Source organism: Oryza brachyantha, chromosome 6 (genome assembly GCF_000231095.2).
Source record: "Oryza brachyantha chromosome 6, ObraRS2, whole genome shotgun sequence".
Lineage (NCBI taxonomy): Eukaryota > Viridiplantae > Streptophyta > Magnoliopsida > Poales > Poaceae > Oryza > Oryza brachyantha.
Genome location: NC_023168.2, coordinates 17,896,676 through 17,917,865, shown reverse-complemented (window position 1 = coordinate 17,917,865; position 21,190 = coordinate 17,896,676). Strand labels below are relative to the sequence as shown.

Below are 21,190 nucleotides of genomic sequence, written 5' to 3'. Positions count from 1 at the left end.
GAGCTGGAAATCTGGTGAGGTTTGGGTTGGGTTGGGGAGGTTGGCTCCGATCCGTGTGGGTCGCGGCGGCCCGCCGGCGGCAGCGCCTCGTGGAGTCCGTGACGTTTGCGTGGTGGATTTTCACCGGTTCAGGTGGGTTCCACCCTACGGCCGTGTTTGGCGTGGAGGGAGAAAGGTCTGAAAAATACGCAGTAATAAATTAGTACATGATTAATTAATTATTAAAAAAATAATAAATAGATTAATATGATTTTTAAATAACTTTTCTATAGAAAATTTTTGTAAAAAATACATCGTTCAGTAGTTCGGAAAGCGTGTGCGTGGAAAAAGAGAGGATAAGATAACTAACTTGCCTCACCGAACGCGGCCTACAAAGAAGTAGCAAACGCGATTGTTTCCGTATTTTAGTAAAACCTGACGGTAATATTGCTCCATTTAGAGGTTCTTCCTCCGGTTATGAAATTACTGTCGTCCTAGAGAAATTATGGATTTCAAAACTCATGGATTTCAAAACTCAGTATGATCTGTGATTTTACGTTCATTTTAGACTTCTCACATGTGTGGACACATCGTCCGCGGCTTGACGTGCTCACTCTCGAAGAGACATTAAAGCGCAGCATTGCCTTCCCATCTTCCATATAACTCTTTAAACAGTGTCATGTCCGCGTTGCCATCCCATCATATCCCGCTGCTCCACCACTTTCGCTCGTTGCGTGCCACTGCAAGCTCCATGGAAATGGTCGTCGTGCCTGACTTGGAGGAGGAAGACGCGCTAGATGATGAGCGCAATGGCATCGTACTTGAGGACAGGGCGCCTGAGATGGAGGAGGGCGATGGCGCGCCTGCATGTGAGTGCTGCGAAAATTCTAGGTTCTAGGTTCAGATCGAAGGCTAGAAAAATTGTGCCATTTTCGTTCCTTGGATGATGCAGTGCTAACCTGCTTACTTTGCGTCTAAATAGGTTGAGATGAAAATGTGGAAGGGACGGCGTGGTGAAAAGAAAAACAGACACCCACAGCGGGAATAAAAAAAGAACATCATGCACGATACGAATAAAAAAATAGCATCATAAAAATACGTAACATAAGAATCAAACCGGAGACCTCGAAAACTAAACCCACTATGCTAGCTAGTCTAGTGTACGAAAATTTTTATGTGAAAATAGCTTCGAGACGTATTTAAAACGACAAACATGGAATAATAGACTCATATTAATCATGTCTTGTAATGCTAAAATATGTCATAAATGACGTCTATTCTAGAATCGGAGGGAGTACATTAGAGGCAAAAATGCAAGATTACTCGTGATAAGGAGGCTTGTCTTGAAATTAGTTGCTAATAATTGTTGTTAGTGGGTGGTTTCGTTCGGCCAAATTAGTTATATTCATCCTATCATATTTGAAGGATATTTCATAAGTAGTTCTCCTATTCATCGCTTGCATGTGAACCAAACACCATGAAAAAAGTAACGGTAATCTTCCATCCACCAAACCAAACATGTCCTTTTAGAATAAGATTGTATTTTATAAGTTTACATGTGTTGTTCCCGTCGTTTCGTTTTTTGGAGGAATAAGCGAATACGCGTTTTTGCAAATAAAAAATAATTTGCAGGTAAAACTTTTATATACGTGCCCATAGTGACTCAAAAGCGAAATGTGTAAAACAAACCATGATGAAAAAACCACAAAATAAAGTTTAAAATTAAGTTCTAAAATTCAAATTTTAACTTATAAATAGTTGTAACTGTGAAACGATGGAGCCCTATGTATGTGTTCCATTCAAGTTTCAAGTTAGATCGGTTGGTAAGTTTTTGGTTGAGCGAGGAACAATTTTTTAATTGGTTACGTGTTTCTAACACATAAGGGATTAATTGTGACAAATATGGCAACTCTCTGGTGTTTGTTACTACTTTAGTATCCATAGTTGTTTCTAGACAAAAGAGTGGATAGCACCATTGAATACATGTCTAAATGTTGTATTAACTCCTCAAAACATTTGATCGTTGGTATTTATAAGCATGTACAGCGACAGTGCATAGATCATGTAACATATACCATGTACAAATGAGGGATATTATGTATAAGATTTAATTATGTCAAGTATTAATAAGAAACGGTGATGAAAGTCGTCATTTACGATATAATACATAAGACATAGTTTAAATGAGTGGAGATGATCACATAAAACTATGGCCTATGGGCTTATTATGAATTATTAATGAAGTATTGGCTATTGTAAACTTGAAATGTATTAATATGATTATGTAAAGAAACTTTTATATATATGCACATAAAAAGTAGAACTTGAGAATCTCAAGGAGGTTTGTAATATAAAATGAAAAGCCTATCTTTCGACTAAGAATTAGGAGCGGTATTTTCATTAATATTTCTACTATTTACTTAATCATAAAATAAAACATAGTAAGAGGGGTGAAAATGAAAAAGTTTCAAGAGGCACATACCACAAGCATCACCCTCATCTTTTGGTTTTTGCTTATGGTTATAATCCAAAATTTGAATTTTTAATCTTAAATGTTGGGTTGATTTTAGAGGTTTTTTCATCGTAGTTTATTTTTAACATTTGTTTTTGGATCACTAAGACATATATTTATAAATTATTTTTTGTTTATGAACATACCATTTTGCTTTTCCCCTGAAAAACCAAACAATGACCCCACGTCACTGGATGCCCTGAGATTCACAGCTGGTGACTGGTGAGCTATTGGCCCTTTCTATGTGTTCCTCTTTTCTTGCCCTCTCTTAGGCCATGTTTAGATGGTAAAATTTTTTGGACAAGGGGTCACATCGAAGGTTTGACTAGATGTCAGAAAGAGTTTTCGGATACGAATGAAAAAACGAATTTCACAGTTTGGCTAGAAACCGCGAGACGAATTTTTTGAGCCTAATTAAGCTGTCATGAGCATATGTTTTTCGTTTCATCTATGTTTAATGTTTTATTTAAATGTCCCATAATTCGATATGATGTTTTTGGGAAAAAATTTTGGAAACTAAACAAGACCTTAGTTCTTTCATTTGCCTCACTACTTGCTCTCTTTCTCTCTCTAGGTCCTTGCTTATGCATCTAGGCCGCGTTCGGCTTGAGAGAATAAGTTAACTTATTATTGATACGAAAAACGTAGTAACATATTAGTACATGACTAATTAATTATTAAAAAATATAAAATATATTAATATGATTTTCTAAAACAACTTTCGTATAACAATTTTTTTAAAAAAATATACCGTTTAGCAGTTCGAAAATCGTGCACGCGAAAAATAAAAGGTTAACTTAGGGTCGCGGCCCTAACAAGTTTGATGTGACATACATACAGCAAGGTAGAACCTAGAGGCGTGCGGGAGCTGAGGGAAGAAGAGATCACTTTTATCTTTTCTTCTTGGTAGTGCTCCTGTAGTTCCTTATGGCTCGGTGCTTCGATCCTCTCCGATTCTTGTACAGGCCGGCAAATCCTGGTGCAACTGTTTGAGGAGAAGGCATCAATGTCATATATGCTTGGTACAGTTAGGAGCAAGAGCGGTGTGGCTAGCAATAGTGGCTACAGGCGGCATGGTGGATAGCACAATGAGAACCGATGCATCGGTCTTCATGGGATGGAGGCTTTTTTTTTCCGCATTATCCGATATTAACATAAAATTTAAACTCTATAAAGTTCAATTTAATGAAAACCACTTTATACAAACATGGGTTACATCCCGTCTTCCTATAATAAAAGGAATTGTGTTGGCCATATATATGAAAAATAAAAAATAATAGTGCAACTCTCAAGTCTAAATTTATTATGAGTTTAAAAACAATTTTTTTCATATCTTCTTATATCACAAGAAAATATATTTAAATCAAATATTAAATAATCATATAATTCGTAGCAAATAATTATTGCACGAGTTCTTCGTAGTTTTAAAAAATACGTAATAATTTTTGACAAAGTGTAATTACTAGTGAAATTTTTCATTAGATGTGTTTTCAATTCATTATTATCAGTAGGTGCACATATCTTTTCATGGTTTAAAAAATATTCTACAGTGGTACATCATTTGATAGATCAAGAAATTTACTTATTTCACATAAAACATGGTGCTAATAAAATATTTCTGGAATACCATATACTCATTCATGAAAGATTTATACCTAATATTATTGGTAGTGATTTGATTATTTGGGCGTCCAATAATAATGACATAGAACCGTGATAGATATTATGTTTAACGCAACTATGGTATGGCGTTAATCACGTACTTCATTGTATTGGTATCATCGTCGCTATTCTAACGGTGTGATAAAAATCGTGATTGAACTTTGATACCAAAGATATGTATTGCAAATATTTATGATTGAACTTAAATAGGTTTTAGTTTGTCTTCACTTACTCATCAAACCTCATCAGTATCGTGCAGCTGAGTTTCAAAACTTGAAATTCACTATTGTTGTTCCTCTGTCTGTATCTCCCATAAGGTCATAAGGTCAGCAGGGTCGGCAATCGTATCCCAAGTAGAGATGGCAATGGGGACCCGCGACCTAAGATTTGACGAGTATTTACTCCATTAGGGTACGAGTATGGGTTAAATGTATTACCTGTGGGTAAGTAAACGGGTAAATACCTTCACCCAACGGGTACGTGGGTATGAGAACGTTCCTATGATACCCATACCTGTTTACCCGTGGGTAATAAATACCCGGAAGCCCAAATGAACATTCTGGCCCATATATGAAATTAGGCTAGCCCAATATGAAACCCTAGTTATTTAAGCCTCAACCCATATATGAAATTACGTGGATTTATATATTGTCTATTACTACTTAAGTACTACTTGATGGGATTTATGGTATTGTGTGACTGATACAGATGCCTTGTCGTTGGCTGATTGCTACAATTAGATCAAAACATTTTGTATTATTTTTATTGTCATGTCAAATTTGGCGGGTAAATGGGTGACTCGCGGGTGAAGCTTACCCAGGCGGGTACGAGTATGAGGAATTTTTTTTATACCCGTGATGGATATGGGGAGATTTTAGTGGGTCTAAATTTTAACGGTGGGTATGTGTACGGGGTACCAATACCCGATGGGTATTTACCCATTGTCATCCCTAATGCCAAGTATTGAGGCGTTGGTTCTCTCTAATCGCGACTCTAGAGCGACCATGCACCGGAAAGCCCATCTGAAATACTCCAGGCTCTCCCCCCACTGGGAGCAACGAAGCCATGGACGAAAGAGACACTTTTGGGCCCTAGTCACTGCTCCCAGGCACCACCACTCGCAGAGCCCACACGCAAAAGCCAACCCTCCGTTCCATTCACCGAAAGCAAAAGGCCCATACTTTTTCTCCAGACCGCAAAAAGGCCCATCATCAATCCTCCTCCTCCAACTCGGCAGCAACAGAATCGCAAAGTACAGAGCTGTTTTTCTCGGACGGACGGACACAGGACAGGCGAGATCTGAGCGCATCTTCGCCCCCAGCTGGCGAGCCCGACCACCCGAGCTTCGCCGTGGCTTCCTCCCTAGTCCCCCAGTCCCACAGTCCCACCAGCACCAGCAGCACACCTCACCCACAGGATGATATCTTTATCACAAGTCGGGGGCGGTGGTGGCCTGGAAGGGAATCTGGGGCAACCGGGGCTACGTGGCCATCGTCCCTCTTGAGCTAAGCTGTATCAATAGTCTATCTACCGGCCTTGATCTTGACCAACTGCCCGTCGTCACACTAGACATACCACCACCACCACCGCCTCCGCTTTCCAAAAAGCACAAAACCGCCGCAATCTTTATTCACGGACGGACGCGCCCGTACCACCTAACACCCTCGACGGACGCCCCCGGTCCGTCCCGCAGTACGGTGGCAGTAGTAGAGTGCTCCGATCCATCCAAACGCGCGCGCACGCACGCATTTTTGGGTGACTCGATGGAGCAGCTCACCGGCAGTCGCGTGCGTGCCAGCTAAGTGGGTTGTTTAAGGGATTGTTTAGTTTCTAAAATTTTTTTCTAAAAACATCACATCGAATCGAATTTCTAGAAACCTAAAAAATTAATTACACGGTTAAACCCCTTCCGACATCCGGTCAAACATTTGACGTGACACTTCTCCTAAAAATTTTCTCAATCTAAACATCACCTTAGTTTGCAAAAATTTTTTAAAACACATCACATCAAGTTTTTAAACATATATTTGAAGTATTAAATGTAGTCTAATTACAAAATAAATTTTAGATTCTGCCTATAAACCGCGAGACGAATCTTTTGAGTCTAATTAATGTCATTAGCACATGTTGGTTACTGTAGCACTTATGACTAATTATACACTAATTAGTCTTAAAAAATTCGTCTCACGATTTCATATATAACTGTGCAATTAGTTTTTTGGCTCATCTATATTTAATATTTTATTTAGATGTTCAAAGAATTTTTTTGAAAACTAAACAGGACCTGAGACTAAGAGGAAAAGAAAAAAAAACACAACAGACCCCGTATTGTAACGGCACCCAGCCAGGATCCGGCCACTGACGTCGGCAACGACGACGCCGCGGGGGCGCGCCTCGTGCCCCGTGCGCCATTTTGACAAATATCCTATTGCACGAGTGCGATCGCAGCAGCAGCAGCACTCGTCGTAGCGTGGCAAATGGCATGACAGCGCGGCGGCGAGCAGGACGGGGAATCGAGCGGCGTCACTCACATGCGGGGAGGCGGGGGAGCAAAGATCTCGTCGTCGGCGTGGCGGGCCTCGGTTGCGCTAAACAAAGCGTCCCAGGAAGGTGCGAGGAAGCTGCCCGCCGCGTGCGCGCGCCTCCGCCAACCGCCCGCCCGATCGAAGCGAAGCGAAGCCCGCCCCGCCCAGGGGGGTGGGGGTGGTTGGCAACGGCAGTTCGCAGTACCGGCTCGTGTCGGTGGGACGGGGGGCCGTTCAATGCCCGGCCAGGCTGGCCTCGTCTCGGGAGCCGCGCCCCCACGCCCCCCTCCCCCTGACCGGTCGACGACTCCACTGCACACTCCTCACCACGTCCCTGGCCCCACCGATTCAGCGCCCAGATGCACACTGCCCGCCTCCTCGCCCCTGAGATTGCGATAGCCAAATCGTACTCCTATTATTGTTGTCACTGTTGTTGTTCTCGTTATAATATTAAATAAAAAACTTTTACAACAAATCCACTAAATAATAAAAATCCTAAGTATATGATTTGCAAACTCTTCTTTTTTTTCTTAAGCTTATAGCTTACAAATTTAATTTTAAAGTTGATTTTAAGAATTTTTGTGTAATTTAATTTAGCTTTTATTTTTAGACAACTAAAAGAATTTATTTATAAAATATTTTTCACTTATAAATATACAGTTTTAAAACAATAACCAAGTTAACCTCGTATGGTCAGAGGTCTGCGTGGAATTACAATTTACAAGTCCTCACCTCCACGGGGTGATGGTTTCTTGTTTTTTAATAAAAGAAAACCAAACGATATATTTGTAAATAAAAAATAATTTATAATAAAATTATTATATACATATCCTTAACGATCTAAGAGACAAAATAAAAAATAAACTTCAGTACAAACCCTTATAATTTATCTTTAAATTAAAAAAATAAATTTTAGTCCATAAGCGTTTGCATAATCGAAACAATGGAGTGCACAAAATTGGCCTGCAACTTCGTTTACTGCTCCAGCGCCAGAGGCGGTGAAACGGTGTACCAGCAGATAGCCACAGCGGCGGCGCGGGCGGAGGCTGCGGATTAGACCAAAGCGTGGGGAGGAGGACGTACGTACGACGCGCGCGTACGACCGCGTACGTGGCGGACCGTCCGCACACACACACGGAGCTCGCACAGCTGCGCCTGCGCCTGCGCTCCCCCACTCCCGTCCCGTCCGTCTCGCACGAGGGGCCCCACCCCATAACTGCTTCCCACGAAACCGCCGCTGCAACCGCGCATGCGCTCCAGCCTGGCCGTGGACCGCCCCGCCCCCGTCCTTATCCCCCCCACGCACCGCACGCACAGCGCCCTAACTGCCGTCCCCACCCGTCATCCCTCCCGTCGCCCGGTTGCTGGCAGGAGAGGGACAGGTTCATCTCTTCGGCCCCCAGATCTCGCGATCGCGCCGGGAAGGGGGTACGTACCCGCCGCGGTACACCTGTACGGCCGCCGTGCGGATCGGCATCGGACGGTTGCGGTTTAACTGCGGATGGGGACGTCGAGATAACTCACATCCTAAACTCAAGTAGCAAGTTCAATAGTAGCTCTAATTCACTGCATACAATCTAATAGTCAATTTATATAATATTTATCTACACAAACATATATTACTATATCCCATCTGTCATACACACTGCGTCGCGTTTTGAAGCCTGTGCTGTAACTGGCTATAAATGGCTATAAATCTATAGGCTACTGTGCCTGCTCTTAGAGTCGTTGACATATGGACTTTAAAAAGAGTAGGATCTAAATGTTCAGTAACCATTATAACATTGACTTAAGAAGTGATTAGAACGAAGTATTTGTAAATGAAAACTAATTTGTAATAATTTTTTTCTATATGTATTTTTAACCATCTAAAGCTAAGGTTAAACAGTACATAGTGAAATAAAATCTAGATTTAAAGATGAAATTTTAAATTTTGATTTATAAATATGAATGGAAAGATAAACAATGGTGTTGATAATGATAAGAGATAGGAGCCCGTGAATGGATCGTGTGCCGGGTTCATCGGTCGTGCGTGGGACGGGATAAGCACAGCAGGGCCACCTCGCGTGCATGTCGGTTTGTTACGTACACGTACGTACGAGTAGCGCAGCTGCTGCTCCACTGCCGTTGCTTTCTCACGGTGGTTTCGAGTCCACTCTACTCCACTTCCTCCGTTCTCTCCCTCTCCCTACACCGCTTTATTTTTTTGTCGTGTTACCGAGGTCGCTGGGCTGTAGAAGACGACAAAGGTTTTTTTTTAAGCACAGCAAACCCTGAGACGTGCGAGTGCGACCCGACCCGGTCCTGCAAAGAGAGATTTCTCTCAGCCGGAAAAATCACGCAAAATCGTCGATTCGGATTTTGAAACATGTAACGGTTTACCCAAATTACCGGAAGCTGGGACCGAATGACCGATTCACTTTCCACGGCGAGTCCGGGAGCGACCAGTGATCGCTCGCATTCGTAAATCCGTTGGCCGTTTCGGTGGCGCTGCATGATCTCTCAACGGCAACTACTGCCGTTTCCCACTTTCCCACGTACTGGACCGGAGTAGTACTACCATAACAGAAAAACACGGTTCAAATTTCGAATCCAGCGAGGCCAAAACCGGCCCCGGACCCCAAAGAAAAAACCACGGGACGGGGTGCTACACGGTCACTGACGATGGGTTCGTCCGAGACGCATGGTCCCACATGGCGGTGAGAGGAGCGAAAACGACAAGGCGCTGGGTAACGAGGAGGAGGCGGTGCCCGGGGGGGAGGGTCGCGACGTGCGCAGCGGATGCCAGCTGTATTCGCGCGGTCAGAGGCACCGGTCGACGCGCCGCTATAAATACCGTCGTCCTCCACATCACTATTTCTCCAGCCCACCCCCACGCCATCGCCACCCACTCGCGAACTAGACAGAAACCGCAAGAAACCAAACACCTTTTACTGGACGAGGTGCTCGTCGTCGTCGTCGGCGGCGGTCTTTCGGGTGACGGGATGGGAGGTGTTGAGGCGGATTGCGACAGGATCAGGGGCCCGTGGAGTCCCGAGGAGGACGAGGCGCTGCGGCGGCTGGTGGAGCGGCACGGGGCGCGGAACTGGACGGCGATCGGGCGGGAGATCCCCGGGCGGTCGGGGAAGTCGTGCCGGCTCCGGTGGTGCAACCAGCTCTCGCCGCAGGTGGAACGGCGGCCGTTCACGCCCGAGGAGGACGCCACCATCCTGCGCGCGCACGCGCGGCTCGGGAACCGGTGGGCCGCCATCGCGCGGCTCCTCCAGGGCCGCACCGACAACGCCGTGAAGAACCACTGGAACTGCTCCCTCAAGCGGAAGCTCGCCGTCGCCACCGCCGGGTCCGCGCCGGGCGTCGTCGCCGATGCCGCCGCCGAGGTCGTCGAGCGGCCGTGCAAGCGGCTGAGCTCCACGCCGGACAGCCCGTCGGGGTCTGGTTCCGCGTCGGACCGCAGCGACCTCAGCCACGGCGGCGGTAGCGGCGGCTTCGGGCAGATTTTCCGGCCGGTGGCGCGGACCGGCGCGTTCGAGCCGGTCGACTGCGCCATCAGCCGGCGGCACGAGGAGGACCCGCTCACCTCGCTCTCCCTCTCCCTCCCGGGGATGGACCAGCGCTTCAACCACGACAGCGCCCACAGCCACTTCCAAGAACTCCCCTCCTCTCCGTCCCCACCACCACCGCCCCCCTCGAAGCCGGCGGCGCAGTACCCGTTCACCCCCGAGTTCGCCGCCGCGATGCAGGAGATGATCCGCGCCGAGGTGCACAAGTACATGGCGAGCGTCGGCGTCCGCGCCGGGTGCGGCGACGCCGGCGGGGCCGACCTCCACATGCCGCAGCTGCTGGAGGGCGTGATGCGCGCCGCCGCGGAGCGCGTCGGAGGAGTCGGGAGGACGCACTGATCGAACCTAGCGTCCATTTAGAATCTCTACTGTCGTTTCAACTATTTTTTCTTTTTTTTAAAGTTTGTTCCCAAACTGCTGTGAAAACCGAAACAGTAGTCCAAAATGGAAGGAAGCAGTAAAAAAAAAAAAGAAGGCGAGGAGAGATGGGAAAGAAATGTGCGAACTACGAAAAACAGTAGCTCGGCTACCTATGTACAGCAAATGCAAAATGCAAATCGAAATGGGGAAAGTAAAAGTGGTGGTGAATCATGAAAAACGATCAGAATTCACCAGTTTTGCTAGTACTTTCTACTACTGCCATTGATCTGGATCTGAAAAATCTGAATCGAGTGGCTGAATCCGTCACCCGATCGGCTGGATCTGAGCAAGAAAAGGGCCCAGCCAGCCAAACTCGCAGCTTTGCGGTTACCAGCACATTTCACACGAGTAGGAAAAACCGAAAGCGAGCCGTGCGATGGGGATCCCATCTCTCCCTCAAAATGGAGAGGCAACCGCTCGTTGAATGCACGCTGGTGGAGTCGATCGATCAAACCGCTCGCTCGTTTTAGTCGTCGGGGCGCAAACGGCCAGCCAAACTTTCCCCTTTTCCTTCTTTCTTTCTTTTTATTTTCTTTTGCTGCTTTCGCTCGCCTACCCGTCCCATCGTCGCCATCCATCTATCGATCGCGACGTCTCCGTCCTGATCGGTTGCATGGAAGGATTTTTGGGTGATGTTTGGGTTTTTATGGTTAAAAGTAAACGGTATATTTATAAATAAAAAATAATTTATAGAAAAAAATTTTTCTAAACTAAAATTGATTTTAAATTTAAGTTTAAAAATTTAAATTTTTTTTTGTGAAATGGTGTTTAGCTGATTCGGGCAAAGCGGAAACGCGACGGGACGGGAGAGGAAGCGGGCAGGGATGCCTTTTCTTCCCTTCTTTTCTCTCGCGGGGGCCCAACTGCGCAAGGCCCGGTGGACAACGCGGTCCGGTTCGTTGCAACCTGGCCGCACGGGAAAGGAGAAAAGAAAAGAAAAAGGAAAGGGTCGCGCCATGTCGGCGCCGGCGAAATGGATGGCTCGCCTTTTCGTGTGTGGAGGAAGCACGGAAGGTAGCAGTGGCACGTCGACCCCGCCATGGATCACGTTCGGCTCGGCTGGGAAAGGCAGGGTTTGGCACTGCAGGTTAGGGCAACGTGTGGAGTAGAATCGCAAGTGCCGCGCAGTGTGCTCTGACTTGTGGCTTGTGTCTGTAAGCAACGCCTTTTGGGAGTTTGGTTTCATAAAAAGAACGCGATGCCGTTGTAACTTATTAAATCTCATTGTAATTTTCACTAAATTATTTTTTTAAGAATACAACACAGACGTTCACTTACACCTCCGAAGACCGCGTCTCCCACTAAAAACACGCCGTTAAAATCTTAGAAAATTCGTTCCAATAAGAAGTCGAACCCAGGATCTCAAGTACTACTAAGTACTATGTAACCATTAAACTATAGGCCCGTTTACAAATTTATCAAATTCTAAGTTACTTGTTCCAAACTTTTACAAACTCTAATGTAATATAATGATTACTTAAGTGCGAATTTGTTTAGACAAAACTACCAATACATTAGATAACCTCTTGTTTAGACTGACTAAGTCATGGTTGGTGGTGAAGGAGATTTTTCTCAGGTGCGATTTTAACTTAAGCGGTTAGACTATGACTGTCTGATGTAAATTCAGAGGTCCAAAAATTTCATGCCACTGTTCATATAAAAGAATTTTTTTAGAATTAATATTATTTTAATAGAAAATCGCAAAACTAGAGCGCTTCCCTGAAAAATCACAAATTTAGTATCCTGTTGAACTGCCGTAGTTCGATAGGACCCCTATCGAACGACCAGCAGTCGACTAGACAGGAGATTAGACTAGATTGCCATCGTTACAGTTCGACAGGGGGTTGTCGAACTTTGGAAGTTAGACATGCCCCCTATCGAACAGGCCTGGTTGGCTCAGCAGTCAACCAGGTGGTGGGCCCGGTTGAACTCCCTCCGTTCGATAGACCCTAGTCGAACGCCCACCGTTCAATAGACCCATAAATTTGCGATTTTCCCCAGATAACCTCTACTATTGCGATTTTTCATTAAAATAATATTAATTTCCATAAAATTTCCATATAAAAAGCTGTATAGATTTACCATAACATTCGAACTATACCAACTGATCTTAGTGTTTCGTTAGAAAATAAATGGTTGAAATTATGTGCAGTCCCTAACATACGATTAAAATTGGGACCGTACAGGATGTCAATTCGAGAAAAGGACATTACGAATTTCAGTATCAACGCATGCAACAAACGCAGAAGAATCATCAATAAATCCGACTTTGGTCTTGCAGGTATCGGCAAGATTTGCTTTGGATCTCCTCAAGGGACGCATCTCAATGTGTTTACTGGAATGCTGGAAGCTCTTGCAACTGAGGAAACAAATGAAACATTATATGCCTAAATTCATTCGTATCAGTATGAATCTAGTCAATGCTAAAAAGTCTCGCTACCTCCATTTTATATTATAAGTCTAAATTCATTCATCGATGAATATATAATTATATATATATTTAAATTTATTAGCATTATTATAAATCTACACAATACTAAAAAAAACTTAACTTGCGAAACGGAGGGAACAGAGTACCCGATTTCCACCAAGAAATCGTGAAGAATCACCGTAGTAAAAGTGAGGGATGGTCAGCAGCCACAGCACAGGCCGACAGCACCTCTGATGCGACCAGCTGCTGCCGGTCGTTGGTCCGCGAGATGGTGAGGCCTGAATGGCGACGGATGGCCTCGTGGGACGCCAGCCCAGCCCATTTTTGTCCACATCGTCTATCTTTTTAGCTTATCTAGTAAGCCGTAGTTAAAAATTTTAATTGGTTATCGTAGTTTACTTTTATAATTAGTTTCTAAATCACGAAGAAAAATGTTGATGGGCTGGTGGTGGGAATAAATATGCCACCGAGCCTATCCACACGGTAAATTTTACAAATTATGTTTTAAACTTATTAATATTGGAAAACAATCAAATGTAAATGGAGTGGTAGACAAAAAAGTAAATTAAGATGAATATTCCGTATAAAATGAGTAACACATTTTATGGATATTATATTTTTATTCATTTTAGAAAAATATAACTTATTTTCTTTTATGCATAGGAAAGCACAAAAACACAACTACTACTTAGGTTGCGTTCCTTAGTTAGATGAAGATGAAAAATTATTTTTTGGTAGCTATTTTATGATATAAATAATAAAATTAACTATTCAAATATAGAAAATCTATTTTATAAATATGAGACAATCAATTTCTATATAGAATTTTTTTTAAAAAATACCGTTTAGCAGTTCAGTAAGCGTGCCCGCAAAAGCCGAGGAGTAATCTCAACTGTTTCAATCCAAATGAACACGACATCATATATAAGTTCTAGCTATAATTGTTACCTCCTCTCTATTAATAAGTGACATAATTGATTTTTGATACACATTTAATTGTTCGTGTTATTCTAAATATTAGGTAATTATTATTTATTTTGTTGTGATTAGATTTATTTACCAAATGCATTATGAATATAACTTATATTATGATATTTGCACAAAACCTTTGAATAAAATGGATAGTCAAAGTTGTGCTAAACTTACATCACTTATGAAGATACGGAAGAAGTGTTTTCTTTTTGTTGCTGATAAGTTGGCGCAACAATGGGATCCCTATACCGTAGTTTGGGTAGCATACCGTTCTTGTCACGAAGAACAGTACCACCTCCGTTTCATAACGTAAAATATTTGATTTTTTTTATTACAATATTTGACCATTCGTCTTATTTAAAAATTTAGTGCAAATGTAAAAAATAACAAGTCTTACTGAAAGTTCTTTTGATAATAAAGTAAGTCACAAGTAAAATAAATGATATTTTCATATTTTTTAAATAAGACTAATGACTAAATATTATAAGTAAAAAAGTTAAATTATGAAACGGAAGGAGTAATAAACTGAGACCGGAGTATGAGATCGCACGAGAGGAAGGTGCGTCAAAGCCGCTCGTGCTTTATTCTTCCACCAAACGTGACACTGACAGACAGTATGTCATATTGCTAATACTGAATACTCTCCCAGTCGCCAAATAATCGACTATCTGATCAATTTCTGATAAATTAATACTCCTACCAAATTAGAATGATATCAATATATTTATCTTTTTGTGATGAAAAGGATATACGAACATTACTCCCAAAAAATGTAATAATCTTGCACATCCCTATTTACTCTGATTTATTCTAAGTACGATCATTTATTGTGGGACAAGATCTTTTGCCAAAATAGCCACTCCTCTATGGAAGAAGTACTCCGTTTACCGTCTGTATTTTACTTTTCCATTTTTTTGACCATTGATGTATGTGCATGTATTTGGATCTAATACTTCCGATGTAAGTATTTCTATGTTTTATTTAATTTAGTGTCCCTTAATAAAAAGAAATAATTTAGAGACTAAATGGTGTGCAAAAATAAAATATAAAGAATTTTAAATAAAAAATTACTGATGAGATAAGTAATATTGTGAAGTATCTAAAATATTTACTTTAATATAAATTTTAAATACTACTATATAAATTATTGTATTTTGGAATGGAATGGATCGAGCATGATCTGTCGTATCAAAAAGATAACGAGGTAATTGTAAATTTGCCGCTGGTTTTTTTCTAAATTACAAATATGCCACCCGAATGACAGTTCAACTGATTTTTTTACAATTTTCTAATGATAGTTTTACAATAACGTTTTAAATCAGCGGTGAATTTGCAATCATCCCAAAGGTAATCGATCTCCTATATGCTATTTGATATACTCAGTTCACTGTTTACAACGCAAAATTAGAAAAAAAATCCTGCAGTTGCGCATAACAACTATAAAAGTTGACCGACAGTGGCACAACATCACAGCAGTATATATATGCTCTATATCTACGTACTCCCTCCGTCAAAAAAACGAATTCCTCGGTTTTCATATCCAACGTTTGACTATCCGTCTTATTTGAAAAATTTACAGAAAATTAGAAAAAAATTAGTTATACCTAAAGTACTGTTCATGATTTATCATCTAATAAAAACAAAAATATCAATCACAAAAAAATTAAATAAGATGAAGAGTCAAAAATTATAGGTAAAAAGTAAAAAAATAGTTTATTTTGGGATGGAGGGAGTAGCCCTGTGTACAAAAATCCTTACAGATTGCTGTCATCATTACATCATCATCACTGTGACACTGTCTGAGTATACTACTTGATCCAAGCACAGATGCAACTTAACTACTGCTTTTGTGTTATGGAAAACTTACCATGAAAGAACAAATGAAATACTGTACTACAGAACACCAGAGAGAAAAAAAAAATCAGAGCTTGCATCTCTCGAAATCTGAAAACCAGTGGCACGCCGGCGTCTAGTGGCCGGCGCCGGGGCTCGGGCCGGAGTCCTTGATCCCGCCGAGCCTGTCGACGCGGATCGACTTCAGCCACCGCAGGCCAACGGCACCGGCGCCGTCGTCGACGTCGCCCTCCGTGCTCCCGACGATCGTCTGCAAATCGACCGCCGGCGACTCCACCACGGCCGACGACGACGACGACGACGCGTCTCCGTCTCTCTCCATCCGCTTGAGCAGCCTCGCGTCGGACACCGTCGCCGTCGTCGCGAGGACGATGCACGCGACGACGAGCGTAAAGATCACCCTGAGCCTGGGCTGCTGCTGCTGCCGGCCGGCCATTGCTGCTCTCCCTGCACGCACTCGTGGTCTCAGGGTGAGATTGGTTTGAGGGGTTTATGTAGGTGGTGGTGGCGATGAGATCACCGTGGCGAGGCAGTCGCGTTTTCTCGGTCTCCGGTTTGACGGGGAAGGAGAGAGGCGCCGGAGGAGCAGTGGAGCACGAGGTGTCGAATGGCCGGTCGGAAGCGTCGCCGAAGCGGCCGGAGCGATCGACCGTACGAGGGTCCGTGTCGCGCCATGCGCGAGGCTAGGAATTCTCGCGTGGAAGCAACGGCCGCGCGTAGATTTTCCGCGCGAGATCGTGGACTTTTTGAGATTTCGCTGAAGCCGACGAGACCCTGGGCCGGCTTAGGCTGTGTTCCTTGCCCCCCGCATATTTTTCAAATGGCTAAGCGTAACATTTTTTTCTAAAAAAATTATATATGTTTATTATCTTATTATTCTAATGTAAAATATATTTAAACTTTATACTCACTCTGATTTTTTAATTAACGTCGTTCACTTTTTGGATATATGTTTGATCTTTTATTTTGTCTAAATTTTTAGTCTAAATATACAAAATTATAAATCATATTTAAAAGTTACTTTACTTATAAATCAAAATCATAAAAAATCACTCAATACTTATATGAACTTTTTAATAAGACAAAGGATAAACCATAAATAAAAAGTTACGATGTCCATTAAAAAACCGAAGAGGGTAGCAGATAATCCCATTGTCTATATCACCAAAAAAATATTTCATGTTTAATAAACGAAGAACATGCCCCTTGTCGTAGCTGCTGCCTGATCAACGCACAGAATATGGGGCGGGCGGCGGCTAAGAGCAAGTTCAATAGTATAACCAACTGCTAGCTTCAATTCATATATAGTCAATTTAATAGCCAACTTATATAATAGTTACCTATAAAACATTAATACATGATCTTACATGTCAGCTTGTGTATAGCTGGTTATAAATTAGTAGTCCATCATTCTTCTCTCGTTTTATCTCTTTAAAAGCTTATACTAACGTCGATGGCGACTTTGACCAGGAGACTGAGGAGAGACGGGTTGGGGTCGCGGTGCTGACGCGTATCGGAGCCAACTCTGACCAGGATTTGGAATATCTGCCGGTCGGTCTTTACCGTGACAGCACACGTATCATCGAGTCTACTATGTATATACTATACCCATACCAAATTAACTATATTTATAATTACAAATTTAGCCATTTAGCCATTTATTCTAATTACAAATTTATGAAAAATAAAAAAATAATCGCACGAAAAATATTGTTTATGAGTTATCTTCTAATTATAACAATAAAAGTACAAATTTATAAAAGACGGTTAAACATTGAATATGAATAATTAAAATATACTCTTTATGAAAGGGTGATAGTATTATGCGTGTTAATTATGCCAGTCCATATATAGACAGTAGGAGCAGATGGTAAAGAGACGGTGTTAAACCTGCGGCCTAACTTTCCTTAATTTCGTTCTAAAAAAAAAAACTTTCCTTACTTTCTTGTCATCCCAATACTTTGTCAGCGATAGCTGCAACACGTTAGAAAGTATAATAACAGGCTATAAGCTGGCTATATGCTTATGTGGAGGAGAAAGGGGACGAGAGAGAGTATAAGAGCAAGTATAATAATAGACTATAAGTTGGCTATAAGCTGATGTGGAGGAAAGAGATAATGAAAAAGAAGTGGGGTTGGCTCTCATATAAGAGCCAGCTATAGACCAACTCCAAAAAATACATTAAATGCAAAGATAAGAGATAAAAATTATAGCCAACCTGTTATATGTGTTGACTATAATATAAACTTATAGCTAATAGGTTGGCTTTACTATTAAACTTGCTCTAAGCAGGCTGTAAGCTTGTAGCCAGCTTGGTACAGGAACAAAAAACTCTGTGAGAGTGACATGTAGGCCCTGCATTAGTGATAAAGAACTAACTAGTATATGGATGGACTAAGAGAATGCTATAAAAAATCTTATAGCCAACTTGTTGACTATATTATTAGCCTTGCTCTTAGGGATGTGGGGCCTATCTTTCCGCTTGTGTATCTTATTATAAATCAAAATTTGTATTTGTATTTCAAAAAATTCTGTCCAGACGAGTGCACCATTCGTTGGAGGACAAGGTGATCGTAAGGTATATGCCAGCAAATTAATTGGTGGTCCAAGAGGATATGGAAAGTGAATCTAGTGAAATAAATGAGTTATCTAAGTGGATTTACAAAGTGATCCAAGACCATCATACGGATAAGAGCAAGTATAATAGCAGGCTATAAGCTAGCTATATGCTTACGTGGAAAAGAGAGAAGATGAGATAGAGTGTAAGCAGGCTGTAAGCTTGGAGATGAGTGAGTAAAAAAAGACTCTGTGAGTGTAAGCAGGCTATAAGCTTGTAAGCAGGCTGTAAGCTGGCTATATGCTTACGTAGATGAGTGTAAGCAGGCTATAAGCTGGCTATATGCTTATGGGCTGGCACATGAACCAAGAAACTCTGTGAGAGTGACATGCGAGTCCTAATATAATGAAGAGCTAACTAGTATATGAGTGAGTAAAAAAAGACTATAAAAAATCTTATAGTCAGTTTACTGGCTACATTATTAGCCTTGGTCTAAAGTGGTGCGTTATCATGGGGCCTCAAACTCAGCTAGCCCATCCACGTATATATGGGCCTAGGCTTTGAACTAGACATATAATTATGCATTAAAATGTGTATATATGTTTTATTTGGTTTTGTTACGCTTGAATGATTTAATGAGTATCCACAGAGCGGCCAAATCCATCCCGAAGTGCAATGGTACGTACCAGTAGTGTCCCATATGTAGTGTATCTCCGTGTATTATTATAAAACTTTTTAATCTTGTCTGGATTTATCTATATATATATATAAACATCATATAAATTTAAATAAGACTATAAAGTCTTATATTATAAAACGGAGACAGTAAACGACAACACCAGTAGAATAGATCAAGTGATCTCTCAGTGTAACATCAAGACAAAGAATTATGGTATAGAAGTGCTCCAGCCAGGAGACTAGGATCCTGTTTGGATCCCCTATGATTTTTTTTCCTATCACATCGAATGTTTGGACACTAATTAGAAGTATTAAATATAGACTATTAATAAAACTCACTCATACTTTAAACTATTTCACGAGACGAATCTATTGAGACTAATTAGTCTATGATTAGTGAATGTGATGCTACAGTAAACATTTGCTAATAATGGATTAATTAGGCTTAAATTTGTCTAGTGAAATAGCCTTTATTTATGAAATTAGTTTTGTTATTAGTCTATATTTAATAGACCTAATTAACGTCTAAACATTTGATGTGACAAGAGACTACGAAAAAGTCTCTGAATCCAAACAGCCCCTAGACATAGAATGGATATCTTACAAGTGCTTTTTACTACATTTGAATTATTGAATATATAGGTACCATGAGATATTTACCTACCTACCGAAAGAGATCAAATTTTGCACCAGACCATATATGGTATCTCTCGTTGGACTGAAAAATCTTTAACCTCACATAGTATTAGTGACGCATGGCATGATAATTGATAAATGAAGGAAATTCGTGCTATTGCTAGCCACAAGAGATTTTGTCTTACATGCATGTGTTATATGCTTTTCTAGGGCAGCATGTGGTAACTTATCTAAGCATTACTCAATTAATGTTGTTTTTACTATTCCTAATTAAGCTAAGGGTACCTTTGGAGCATATATGAATTCTAGCAAGATTTTCACAAAGTTGGTTCATGTTCCACAAAAATTCTTTAAATTCCCACATTTCGAATGAGACCTGAATTTGTTTCTTGCATGAATACCTTCCTGTATTACTCAATACAAATTACAAGATACTCCATCCGTCCCCAAATATTTGATGCCATTGACTTTTTTATACACGTTTGATCATTCGTCTTATTCAAATTTTTTTGTCAAATATATAAAGTTATATATGCATAAAAGTATGCTTAACAATGAATAAAATGATATTAGTAGTTATGTAAATTTTTTAAATAAGACGAATGGTCAAACGTGTATTAAAAAGTTAACTGCGTCAAATATTTAGGAACGGATACAGTACTACGTAAACTTACGAAAAACACTGAGTGGGTATTTGTTATCTAAAGTCAAATTTCCAAGAGTAGTTTTTCATTACAAAACAGTAACTTTGCTAGCAAGAGTCCTGCTTGGAATATATATTGATCTGCACATATACTCCGTAACAATCAAACTAGCAATATCAGAAGAATAGAGAGGGGTCTGCTCACCTGCCATGGCAGACATAATGTATCCATGGCCTTCATGGAAAAATGAAGCAAGATATATATATAGGAGGAAGAGATATTGGCGCGGCTCAATCAGATACTGGTTTTACCACTGCGCTGTAAAACCCATCATCGGATTGAACCTCACCAATATCGCTCTTTCCATTCACCAACACCATGCAACCTTCTGGAGGCCATGCAGGCATCATGGACGATGGATCTCATCTCAAGCCTGCAAGAAACAAGCTTAATTGCAGGACATGCTCTCTCATAATCTTGATCAGATAGACATTCAGATCATCATCACCTGTGATGCAAGAAGAAAGCTCAGTTAATCAAACACCAGAAATCAGGCCAAAGCTGCTGAATATACAGATAACTGAAACACACAAAAGCAAAGTTTATCCCAGATCGACCGAGATCTGCGGACAGCTATGGCGGCTGATCGATCAAATCTCCATCAAGTTGTATACGCAAGAAGGGATAACATATAGAAACAACACAAATGTGGTTAGTGGCGAACCAAAGCAACTTTTGGCTGTCAGCCGTGCAGTGGTGT

General features: G+C 41.5%; 2 protein-coding genes across 2 annotated transcripts; one reads left to right on the top strand and one right to left on the bottom strand.

Moving 5' to 3' along the window:
* Positions 1–9,548: 9,548 nt before the first annotated feature.
* LOC102707043 (transcription factor MYB77-like) lies at positions 9,549–10,839 on the top strand. Its single transcript, XM_040525252.1, has one exon. The coding sequence runs from the start codon at positions 9,663–9,665 to the stop codon at positions 10,575–10,577; it is 915 nt and encodes a 304-aa protein (XP_040381186.1). The 5' UTR covers positions 9,549–9,662; the 3' UTR covers positions 10,578–10,839.
* Positions 10,840–15,782: 4,943 nt separating this feature from the next.
* LOC107304454 lies at positions 15,783–16,447 on the bottom strand. The gene has a single exon (XM_015838540.2). It carries the CDS (start codon positions 16,349–16,351, stop codon positions 16,031–16,033), a length of 321 nt encoding a protein of 106 aa, XP_015694026.2. The 5' UTR covers positions 16,352–16,447; the 3' UTR covers positions 15,783–16,030.
* Between the last annotated feature and the right edge of the window lie 4,743 nt (positions 16,448–21,190).

Coding starts and splice junctions, on each gene's coding strand:
- LOC102707043 (XM_040525252.1), top strand. CDS start 9,663: ATGGGAGGTGTTGAGGCGGATTGCGACAGGATCAGGGGCCCGTGGAGT.
- LOC107304454 (XM_015838540.2), bottom strand. CDS start 16,351: ATGGCCGGCCGGCAGCAGCAGCAGCCCAGGCTCAGGGTGATCTTTACG.